The sequence below is a fragment of the Paroedura picta genome, chromosome 12 (assembly GCF_049243985.1).
Source record: "Paroedura picta isolate Pp20150507F chromosome 12, Ppicta_v3.0, whole genome shotgun sequence".
Taxonomy (NCBI): domain Eukaryota; kingdom Metazoa; phylum Chordata; class Lepidosauria; order Squamata; family Gekkonidae; genus Paroedura; species Paroedura picta.
This window is the reverse complement of record NC_135380.1, coordinates 39,496,147-39,508,593: the sequence shown is the minus strand read 5'-3', so window position 1 is coordinate 39,508,593 and position 12,447 is coordinate 39,496,147. Positions and strand designations below refer to the sequence as shown.

General features: G+C 44.4%; 1 protein-coding gene across 1 annotated transcript in view; it reads left to right on the top strand.

The window, feature by feature from the left end:
• The window catches only part of BRINP1 (BMP/retinoic acid inducible neural specific 1), a 152,139-nt gene that overhangs the window by 39,393 nt on the left and 100,299 nt on the right, over nt 1-12,447 (top strand). Inside the window, exon 2 of the mRNA XM_077305687.1 lies at nt 3,226-3,493. Coding sequence (XP_077161802.1) covers nt 3,276-3,493 — 218 coding nt within the window. The 5' untranslated portion in view covers nt 3,226-3,275. The remainder of the gene's footprint in view (nt 1-3,225; nt 3,494-12,447) is intronic.

The following is a 12,447-nucleotide window of genomic DNA, read 5'->3' as shown; positions in this document are numbered from 1 at the left end:
TGCCAGACTCCAAAGGAGCCATTTTCTCTGGGGGAACTGATCTCTGTAGTTTGAAGATCTGTTGTAATTTTGAGAGATCTCCAGGCCCTTCCTGGAGACTGGCAACCCTACATAAGAGTTTTGAAATAAGAATTCTGCAATTAAACACAGACACCTGTCCTTGATGCTTACCTGTTATCACCAAGCTTCCATTTTGGCTTCTCTCTCTCTCTCTCTCTCTTGTCCTACACCATCTTGATGTGGGATTGGCTGCATTCCATGTGTCACACAAGGCCAGGAAACAGGTTTTTTGGCTTGCATTCCTTCACAAGGCAGCAGGCCAGCCAAGGAGTTGCAACTTGGCTAATTCCATCACCGAAGGAAAGAGCCACACCAGGAAGAAATGCCAGAACATTAATTGAGGCACCTCAGCGTGCGCTCAGCCTCAAAAGGACCCTGCCTTATTAGCGTCCTGCCATGGAAAGAACCATGCCTGCGTTTCCTTTCCCTACAAGTAGGTCAGACTGTTCCAGTAATGTGGTTCAGGGAATTTGAATTGCCCTCTGATGCCTCCCTCACTGTGCTCAGCCATTTTGTCTCATATTTTTTGATGTTGTTTTGGCCAGTTTCCCACTTTTGCTCATTTCTTTGGTGTGAGCTCCTGCGGTTTCTTCAACGTGTGTGCATCCATTGTGTTGGCAGAGCTTGAACAGGCAAAGAGTTGCAAAGTACCAAGCCGCTTCAAAGGATAGTTTTATGTAGAAGGGAAACAATGTTGGGATTAAGAGAGAAGAGGTTGTAGGAAACGGGAGGAGGTTATTTGATCTCAAGAAAGGAAGTTCCTAATCCAGCCTTTCTCAACTTTTTTACCATTGAGAAACCCCCAAGACCAGGGGTAGTCAAACTGCGGCCCTCCAGATGTCCATGGACTACAATTCCCAGGAGCCCTTGCCAGCATTCGCAAGGGAGCCGCAAGGGAGTGGCGGGCTATAAATCTAATAATAATAATAATAATAATAATAATAATAATAATAATAATAATAATAATAATAATAATAATAATAGTCCATGGACATCTGGAGGGCCGCAGTTTGACTACCCCTGCCCAAGACATTATTCAGGCCTTGAGAAACCCCCAAAGTGGCATGATCATGCAGAATATGGCTGGGAAGCAGAGCTGTGTGCACTCCCACCCAAAGCCCCTCCTCTTCCCACCCCTCCAGGCTCATCACTGGCCATTTTGGAAGCGGGGCAGGTCAACATGATCTGCCCAGTTACTGTTGGGAACAGGATTCTGGCTGCAGTGAACCTCCCACCTGATACAGCTGGATTCTTTGTATGATTTTGATTACATGATAGAAATGGAACTTCCATATACTGGAGTAGGCTAGCTCAGGAGCATTCCTAGGAAAATGCCAAATAAGCTGAAACTGCATTACAAATAACAGCATCGATGGTTGTTTTCATTCTTTTATTTCTTTGTATTGTATATTGGTACAGTTTTTTCTCCTCAATGGGAACTCAATGTGGCTTGTAACTAGGGTTGCCAGGTCCAAATTTGTTTGTTTGAGGGTCCGTACAAGGGGGAAGGCGGCATTTGGGGGAGGGAGGGCGCTTCCCCTCAGAGAAGACAAAGGCTGGCTTCCCTAAGCTCTGCAGAGAGTAGCCATTGCCTGAGGAGGGCGAGGCCAAAGAGCCCCCAGGCACCCCTGGCAGCTCACTCACCTCAGGAGAGGTGTCTGAGGGGCCAGAGACTATGAAGAAGTGGCAAAATTGTAGGAAGACAGTTAGGGGCAGGAATTCTAATCTGATTGGGCAGCCAGTGGGTGGATTGCCAATTATACAGGCGCCAATAAAGAAGAAGAGTTAGTTCTTGTATGCCACTTTTCTCTACCTGAAGGAGTCTCAAAGTGGCTTACTGTCGCCTTCCTTTCCTCTCCCCACAACAGACACCCTGTGAGGTAGGCAAGGCTGAGAGAACCCTGCTATTACTGCTCAGTCGGAACAGCTTTATCAGTGCCGTGGCAAGCCCAAGGTCACCCAGCTGATAGCATGTGGGGGAGTGGGGAATCAAACCCAGCTCGCCGGATTAGAAATCTTCATTCCTAACCACTACATGAAGCTGGCTCTCTGATGGACCTGATTGGCCCATAACCCTTAACACCAACTCCTCCCAGGACCCCTGGTCCCTTTTATTTAGATGCTCATAGTTACAATTTGTTTATTTATTCAATGTTTATCCTGCTACTCATGGCAAGCCATCTCATGCTGGGTTACACAATAAAACCCACATAAAATACAATCCCCATTGAAACCCATAAAAACATCATCTATACAAATATGTCATAATGTGGAAAAGTTATACAACAGGTTTTAATATCTGTTTCCTCAGTAACATGAAAATGTGTTTTATAACCTGCCCACGTGATGACATCATGAAAATAAAGGTGTGTTTTTTTTTATTTGGTGGCTGGTAGCCTAGCTGTCAATGGTGTTTTTTCTCCCATTTTACTGTTTCCACCTGCAAACTAGCAGCCCTACCTTAAGCCACCAATCTTTCCCCTCCATCTTACCCTCCACCTGAAAAGATAGCCCTCTTTAAGTATTTGAAAGGTTGTCACTTGGAGGAGGGAAGGATGCTGTTTCCATTGGCTGCAGAGGAGAGGACACATAGTAATGGGTTTAAACTACAAGTACAACGATATAGGCTAGATATCAGGAAAAAAAATTCACAGTCAGAGTAGTTCAGCAGTGGAATAGGCTGCCTAAGGAGGTGGTGAGCTCCCCCTCACTGGCAGTCTTCAAGCAAAGGTTGGATACACACTTTTCTTGGATGCTTTAGGTGCATCCAACCTTTGCTTAGGGCTGATCCTGCGTAGAGCAGGGGGTTGGACTAGATGGCCCCTTCCAACTCTATGATTCTATGATTCTATGACTCAATGATTCTATGATTCTCACCAACCATATGAGATCAGAGAGTGACAGTAGGCAGCTGGTGGCCTGATGAGCTTCCATGGCAGAATGGAGATTCGAATTCAGGGTGACAATCCAATACCTACACCTTACTGGTTTCCCAATCATTGGTTTCCTACTGGGTGAGGGACACAAGCAAAACTTGCATTTGTGAAATTTAATTCCATTTCTTGCTGTTTCTATAACGCTCAACCCCACCTCCCTTTGCCCCTGTTTCTCTGTTCCCCTTTCCCCCCTCCTTTTCCCTCCCTTCTTCTTTTTCCCCACCCGCAGGACTCCACAGCATGGAGCAAGAATGAGAGGAAAAAGGCAGGCAGAAAAGCATGAACTGGAGGGTTGTTGAGTACCTCTACTTCCTCTTTCTATGGGACCATATCACAGGACAGCCCTCCCACCAGGAAGCAGCTGTTACCAACCAACATGTCTCCAAGGAATTTGATTGGCTTATTTCAGACAGGGGGCCCTTCCACCACTCGCGGAGCTACTTATCCTTTGTGGAAAGACATCGTCAAGGATTTACAACCCGATATAAAATATACAGGTAGGTCAGGTGCCAGTGCTTTGGCTTTGCCTTCAAATAGCTACTGTCCAGGTTGTATTTAGCTGGGCAGCTAGAGTTGCCAGCTCCAGGTTGGGGCGTTCCTGGAGGTTTAAGGGTGGAGTCTGGGAGGACAGAATTTGGGGAAGGGAATGACTTCAGTGCAGGATAGTTTTGCATATGGGGGGTGGCGAAACTGTGGCTCTCCAGATGTCTGTGGACTACAATTCGGATGAGGTCCTGCCAGTGTGCTGGCAGGGGCTCATGGGAATTGTAGTCCACGGACATCTGGAGAGCCACAGTTTGGTCAGCTCTGCCATACAGGCTGCCTTACAGAGCTGCCATTTTCTCTAGGGGGGATAGATCTCTGTCTGTAGATCAGCTGTAATTCTGGGAGCTATCCAGACCCCACCTGGAGAATGACAGTCATAATTTCAGGTGGTGGCCTGTGAGTCATGAATTGCTTACTGTCCATGGATACCGAGGGATACTTCTGTCATTCTCTGCATCCATATTTCACCCTGGATTGTGGTGTTGGGAATAACCTGGTCTTCTTGCCAATTAGGACTAGCATAATCTAAAAAAACCCATTGAGTAGTCTTCAGTAGGTTTCTGTGTAGACTAGTCCATTCATTCATTCATTCATTCATTCAATTTTTATACTGCCCTTACATATGGCTCAGGGCGGTTTACATATAACATCATGGTGGGATGCATGAAACAGCCTAATATATAACATAGTCAAATACAATGGCAATAATCTAACAGTGGTTCATTCATTCATTCATTCATTCATTCATTCATTCATTCATTCATTCATTCATGTTCCAAATTTTGTAGAGAGTACTCCAGCTCATTCCTTCCATTCCTCTAAATCTTTTGTTTACTTGCATGTTATCAATGTGCACAAGTGCACTGATAAAACATTGCAGAATAGCAATCTTGATGTGGGTGAAGACCCTGGAATTATAGCTCACCTCTAATCTAAAAAAAATCTGTTCCCCTGAAGAAATGGCTGCTTTGGAGGGTGGACTCAATAGCATTATAGTCCACTGAAGTTCCTCCCCACCCCAAATCCTGCCCACTGCTGCCTCCACCCCCAAAGTCTCCAGGTATTTCCCAACCCAGATCTGTCTGTCTGTCTGTCTGTCTGTCTGTCTGTCTGACTGACTGACTGTCTGTGAATGGGGTCTGATAATTTACTTTCACCAGTATAATTATGGTTGAAACATGCTAGTGATTTGGACCAGTTCAGTGTATGGTTTTGCCAGTGGTCTTTCAGATGGCATTGAGTTCAGGAGCAGAAGTGGATGTCAGAAAAAATACCCACAAAAAGGAATCAGGATTCCCCTGAGTGTGTACAATCACTGCTTTTTTTTAGAGTGGGGTCATGTGTTCATGTTCATGTTCATCAGATATGGAATAGATGCAAATGAATGGAAGGAACAGCTCCAAATCCTGCACACTCCAATTCCAAAATAAAATGTAGAAGTCAAACCAGAATCAAAAGGGAGCAGAATCGAGAGCAGAATTAGATCCTGGAACAATGAAGAAATGCACCAAAAGCAGTTCATTCTTCCCTGCATGGAACTTCCTGTTAACTCACCTGGTGCCCTCATTGTTGGCATTTGAATGTCAAAGAAAGACCTTCCTTTCATGTGCTGTCAAGTTGGCTCCTTAGTTTAGATTTGCTTGGTTTGGGATTGCTGAGTTTCTAGCGGTTGCACTGTTGCCAGTTTTTGGATTTCCATACTGTAAATTTTGCTAATTTGTAACAGTTGTGTGTTGCTAATTTGACAAGTTGCTTTGATCATTTTTTGGGGGGGGGGAACAGCAAGACATCAGTATTTTAATAAATAATAGATTAAATATATATTTGGAGAGACTGCAGTTGGACAGGTGGAAAGGAAGTGAATTCTCACTTACTTTTTAAAAAGGGCATCCTGAAAGGCAAAAATAGAATGATTATTTGTAAACCAGGTTTTATGTTCTATCAGTAAATCAGGTTGTCATAAAATGGTAAAGTAGAAAATATATAAAATCAGGTAAAAAGTCAATAATAGCTTTAAAAACTGGCTAAAATGTCTTTAGCAGGTAGCATCTTTGAAACTGTGAGACTCCAGTTGAATTCTAAAAATCAGCAGACTTTGTTGAAAGAAATTCTCTTTATTGAAAAGTCAAATGAACTGAACATCTCAAGATTCTTGCTAAGACTGATTCCCATGGGCCAGCTCACAACCCTTATGAGGCCATTCCCCCAATACTCCCCACCACCCTGAGATTTAGGCACAAAAGTCCTATCTCACAGTTCCACAAAAACCAATATTTATCCAGGGAAGACTGTGTTCAAAGCCCAGAGAGATAATGGGCACCTAAGCATCAAACAGATTTATGGCTATCTAGCCTACTTGACCCTGTGGTAACCCCTATGTTAACACTACACAGACATGGGAGTACATTTGTTAAGAGCAACAGGATAAATGCACTAATAAAAAAGAAATCAGGAAACCAAGCAGATATGTGCATAGGCAAAACATGGCAAAAGCTTGTGGGCACATGATTTGACAGCAGCAGCCCATCTGCTTGAAAGTAGAGTCACTGAGCATCAATGATAGTTCTAGGACTTGGCTGTCCAATATGGGAACAGAGACTAGATCTGACCTAGGTAAATAGGGACCAGAGGATATTCCGCTGGCCAGGTCTAGTCTGCCAGCATCCCATTCTACGCCCTTTGAGAACTTTTACATAGAAAATGATACAAGTACAACACATCACAGATCATCATCATCAACCTTTCTTCTTTATGAAATGCTGTCTTTGGAAGAATGGTGGGTCTCAGTTTTGGTACAAAGCTGGGATTAGAAGTCTGTCTTCAGCTCCTAGCATTTGTTCCATCCAAGGTGGACTATGAATCGCTGAAATGTCATATGGTTTCCTAGTGACCGTGTGTTTTCCTTTGAAAAGTTAACAGTGACCTGCCTGTGAAGAATAAGATTGCTGCGTCTGCCCAATTCTCCCTGATGAGTTAGTGATGCTTCAAGTCTCAAAACAGATAGTCATTTGGGACCCACCCAGCTGTGACTTGATGGGCTGTAAATGTGAAACATGACATTGTGCGGTTTAAGCCTCTGCCCCAATTAAATTTCCCTGGAGAAGTCTGGTGGATGGAAAGCGTTCCAGCTCAGTATTTCAGTGAGTGCTCTGTTTCAAGCTGAGAAAGAGCCTCCCCTCTATCAGTTCAGAAGAAGAAGAAGAAGCCATCTAATCACAAGCTGATCCATGGTGACCCTGTCCATGGGTGTTCCAGGAAAGAGATGAGAAGAGATGGTTTCCAATTGCCTTCCTCTCTGTAGCAACCGCATACATAGTTGATGGTCTCTCATCCAAGTACTGACCATGTCCAGCCCTGCTGAACCACCAAGTTCTGATAAATTCTGGCCAAATCAGGCTCTTCAAGCTGCTCACTTTAACTAGAGGTCTATGAAATTATGAGGGAGGGGGAAGTCTTGCTCTGGGCTACATGGCTTCTCTGTCTAGCTTTCATCCTTCTAAGCAATATGCCTGCCGGGGGATACTGAAGATCCTATTTCAATAGCACAACACTTGCTCTATAGACAGAAAGATCCATAAGATCATAAGAGTTGTTTATGTATTAACTGAAGTGTGTACATCATACCCTTGGGGAGGGGGGGAAGACAACTTACAAAGCATAATTTTTTTAAAATCACAATTTACAGCCAACAAAATAACCCCCTAAAAGACTTCCTCTCTGCAACCCCACCCTTAAAAAAACATTAAAGGTCTAGGGAATAAGAGGACTTTCAGAACCCCTTGGAATTGTGCTGTAGGGCAGGGGTAGTCAACCTGTGGTCCTCCAGATGTTCATGGACTACAATTCCCATGAGCCCCTGCCAGCAAATGCTAGCAGGGGCTCATGGGAATTGTAGTCCATGAACATCTGGAGGACCACAGGTTGACTACCCCTGCTGTAGGGGACATATAGGGGTAAAGACTAGGGGAGGGACAGCACTAGACAGTTCCCTAGAGCCCACCCTCCAAAGGAGAAGCTTTCTCCACGGGAACTGCTCTCTGTAATGTGGAGATGGGCTGTAATTCCAGGAACTTGCCAGACCTCACTTGGAGGATGGAAGCCCTATCTGAACATGACCTGAGCACTCAAGCAAATGTGTATGGGAGAAAGTAGCTCTTGAGGTATCTCATCCCATTCAGTGTGTTGAAATGGAGATTTCGGATTTCTAAGTGGAGATTTTGTGTCTCTGCTTTGAACAGAAAATGCCAGCTTTGATATCATGTCTCCTTTTTGAGAGAGAACATACCCCAGGATTTGAACCATTTTGTTTCCTCACACAATTTTTTTTGTTTGTATATAAAACATGCATTTTTAATGCCATTTGAGCAATAAATTCCCATTATAGCAGGCTTTGATACCACTGAATGTTATAGTCTTCGGTGGTTGAATTTATGTGCCGTGCTCGGGTGGATTCAGTTGTTACTGAATTGTACCTGGAAGTAGTTCTGAGGTATTTCTGTTCAGGCCCATGCCTCATGTGCAGTGGGAATTGGCGGGGCTCGGTTCTGGATGAAACTGCTGGCTGAGGTTATACCGGGATTTGAAGTGAGGGGTTACACAAATAGGGCCAATTATGTTTCTCTTTTTCAAGCGGGTCAAAATGGCGGACACTGTTGCCTGCATTGAGTAATGCTTGGATGAAGGTTAACACATGTAAGCTCAGTCCAGAGAAGACGTGGGCATGGTCGGTTAGGAGCCTAGCCAATCAAAATTGGAAGAATCAGCCACTCTTGGATGGTGACATATTTCCCCCCAAAAAACAAAAATCCAGAAGCACCTTCAAGTTAAAGCCTGATTCATGGGTTGCTGAATTGTCCTCTGTATGACCTATTATGCACAGCCGCTGAAACGGCGGCATGGAGAACGCAGAAGAAGAAGAAGTGAAGCAAACTGCTTACGCACGGGACAGAATGCAACGGCAGCAAAACCCAGAGTATCTAATTATGCACGCAGCTACTCCGGAGCCGCTTCTGGTTGCGCCCTGGTCCCAGGAAGCTCCACTTTCTTCTGCATCTTGCTAATACGGCTTTTTCGGCGGCATACATTGACTCTGCGTCTGGTTGCCGCCTGCAGCATGCATAATTAGTGATTTTAGCCACCGCCATTCCATCCCGAATGTGGACCTTCCACTCCGTGCATAATGGGCCTATGACTCTATTTGGTCCACAGTGATCTTCACATTATCTGAGATATCTGGCAGAGATGAGGATCGTGTGGTCTTTCGTTTGGCAGACTTTTTTTTCATTTGTTAGCTTGATGGTTGCCAATTTTATGTTCTCTTCAGTAAATATTAGGAAAAGGTTTGTATCCAGTGTCACCGACAGCTTCTATTAACTGTCTGTACTTCATTTTAATCTCGTTTTAAATCCTACCTTTCTTTTAAGTACTTAAATTTCATATTTTAAGACCTTGCGTATGATCCCTGCTACTGGGTGTTCATTTTGTTTGCTTTGTATGGTTGTTAGGGTCATATATTTGGTTGCCTTGTTATCTCTTAGAGAGCCACCTTTGAGCCATTGCAGCCAGTGTGAGCTCTGACCTGTTTTGGTTTCAGTAAATGATTCTTTGAAGAAGGCATTTTGCTGTAAAACAAGCTCTAATGGGTGGCTTTTCCAGTCCTAATTATTTATAACTTCTTCAGCCAATGTTGGTTACTATTCCAAAACTATTTGACAACAATGTTGTTTGGGGGGGAAATATCCTTGTTATGCCTTATTTGGATTAATTTTGCCATGCACACTTCCTGCTGGGCTGTTTGAACAGCATTAACAGGCAAGCTGCTCCTGAACTCTTACTGCTTTCTGTTGCTACTAACTAACTAACATGGCTACCCATCTCAAAGAGCCTCTTGTGGCGCAGAGTGGTAAGGCAGCTGTCTGAAAGCTTTGCCCACGAGGCTGGGAGTTCGATCCCAGCAGTTGGCTCAAGGTTGACTCAGCCTTCCATCCTTCCGAGGTCGGTAAAATGAGTACCCAGCTTGCTGGGGGGTAAACGGTCATGACTGGGGAAGGCACTGGCAAACCACCCCGTATTGAGTCTGCCATGAAAACGCTAGAGGGCATCACCCCAAGGGTCAGACATGACTCGGTGCTTGCACAGGGGATACCTTTACCTTTACCTTTACCTTACCCATCTCAATCTATTTCCCAAAACCAACAAGTTACAGTTCTAGTGTGCTGTTAGCTCCAGGTCTCTGGACGAAGGGGCATATCTCCCCTCTCCTACACAACACCTTTGACCTACTTTGGACGGTTTGCCAGTGGTTTGCCACCACTTTGGAAGTAAAGACCTGGCTTTCTTTCTCCGTGTTCTTATCACCACCAGACAAGCTGATTGTCAGTGAAGCTGCCTTTGTTCAGAAGCTCCTGTTGGTACAAAACACCCTAGTTAAGTTGCTGGCTGGTAGTTCACCCAGAAAACAGATCTCACAGTCTCAACAACTCTTCTGGCTACCTGTTTGCTGTTTGGCCCCCTTCTAAATGGTGGTTATTGATTTTAAAACCTAAGGAGGAGAATATTTCTCTTCTCCTGTATATCCTTTAAAATGGATACAGATGGAATGTTTTAAAAGGAGCCAGCTTGATGTAGTGGTTAAGAGCAGCAAACTCCCATCAGGAGATCTGAGTTTGATTCCCTGCTCCTGCACGTGCAAGCTTGGGCTGGTCACCATTCTCTCAGGGTTTTTTTCCCCCGGAGTAGTTCTCTTAGAGCTCTCTCTGCCAACTACCTCACAGGATGTCTGTTGAGGAAAGACGAAGGGGAAGGTGCTTGTAAGCCACTTTGGGTAGTGAAAAACAGCACTTCCTCTCCATACAGATTTAAAGATAATAAAGTTTTGTGGAAGTGTAGCCACCGCACCCCTCATGTAATCAAGTGAAAGCAAATATATATTTTAACTGAGATCCACAACTTAGTACCTCCAGAGTCTGCCAAATATTTATGAGAAAGGTCTTCCGTAATTGATGGGTCACCCCACGTCGGTCTTTCGTGGACCAGCTGCAACAAATGGAATTGGTGCACGTTCCATACCTGATGAAGATATTGCCCTGGCTGTCCGCCCGTAGGAAAGCTAATGCCAAATGCATCACAACATTACAGCTGGAACAGATGCGTGTGACTCTTTAACCTTACCTACAGCCAATGTTTGCAGACAAAGTCTGGGGGAAATCTCCTCAAAGAAAAGGCTGACCAAATTGGGGTAGGTTTAGTTGTAATTAAAAAAAAAAGGAGCTTTTTCACAGTTTGAGATGGCTGATTTCACAGTCAAATGTTGCCATTTCAAGGCACATTGATCCAAAAAATTAGACGTTTTGTGATGCAGTAGAAGACAAGTATTAATAACAGAAAACAGTTCTGTCACATTAAGCTACGAACGTTTTGCTTATTTAGGGCGGAAGCTGTTGCCCTGAATTGACGCCTCGTACAAGAGACAAACAGAACTTGTCACTGTTGTCAAGGCAGTGCAAAGAAGGGATGTTTGTCATAGGAGGAAGCCTGTTGGATCAGACCAATGGCCTGGCTAGCCCAGTATCCTGCTTTCAACGAGATGCATCCAAGAAGTGTGAAATTGGGGTCACTTTGGGTTGCAGTTAATTGTGAACTCCTTGGACTAGATCAGGGGTAGTCAACCTGTGGCCCTCCAGATGTCCATGGACTACAATTCCCATGAGCCCCTGCCAGCGTTTGCTGGCAGGGGCTCATGGGAATTGTAGTCCATGGACATCTGGAGGGCCACAGGTTGACTACCCCTGGACGAGATGACTCTAGAGGTACCTTCCAACTGTATAATTCTATGATTCTGAACTTTAAAATGCATCATGGAGACAATAGCCCCTCCCCCACTGTTTACCCCAACCTCATACACTCCTGCAAGCCAGAGGTCTTCAGTCATAGATGTCTCTGAAAGTGGCTGGGGAAAACCTCTCCTTTGGTCCCTGGAGATCATCACTTCAAATCAGAGTAGATAATAGACTTGCAAGTTCTCCTCTCCTGCTCAGGTGAGAGACATCCTGCTAACCATGATGGCAGGGAACAATGGGGGTGGCGGAATCTGCATTGCTTTGACACCACAAAGTGTCACTTCTGGAGTGAAACCTGATAGAACAGGTTGTTTTTGGTCCTGGCCCCAACCTGGTGGAATGAGCTCCCAGGAGAGCTGAGGGCCCTGACAGAGCTGTCAAATGGTCTTCAGTTGAGGCTGGGTTGTTTAAGAACAGTGCTCCCCCCCTAGGTTTGCGCTACATCATCAATCAAACCCTTTGTGGATGTTGTGGTAGAAGTGGAAGGCTTTCTCTCCTTGCTTTTCTACCATCTGGAGGTGGGTGGTTTTAAATAATCAGGGATTTTATGGGCTTTCATGTAATCTGTCTTGAGTACCTCCAAGGAGGAAGCAGAACTATAAATGTAACTAGCTAACTAACAAACCAACCAACAAATAAATAAATAGCTAGCATTAGGGAGGTGTTCTAGAATCCCACTGTAAGTGTACAGCAATGCCATAGAGTTTTTTGGTGGAATCCTAGAGTGTAGCTCCAGTGCAATTGATGATGTCACTTCCAGGTTCACACTGGAATTACACTGCAACATTGGTCTGATGCCAGTTAATATGCCTTCCAAGTCACCACCAGATCATCATCTCTATTCTTATTTCCTTCCTGGTAGCTTGTAGGTTACGATATATTAAAATAATTCATTCTAAAAACCAGTATAAATATTATTAAGTATTAATTAAGTTGCCCATGCTTGACAGACCACCCTCCACAGATAATGCTGAAAGAGAATCAGGTGGGTAGCCATATTGGATTGAAGAAGCAGAACACAATTTGAATCTAGGGACACCTTGAAGACCAACCAAGTTTTATTCAGG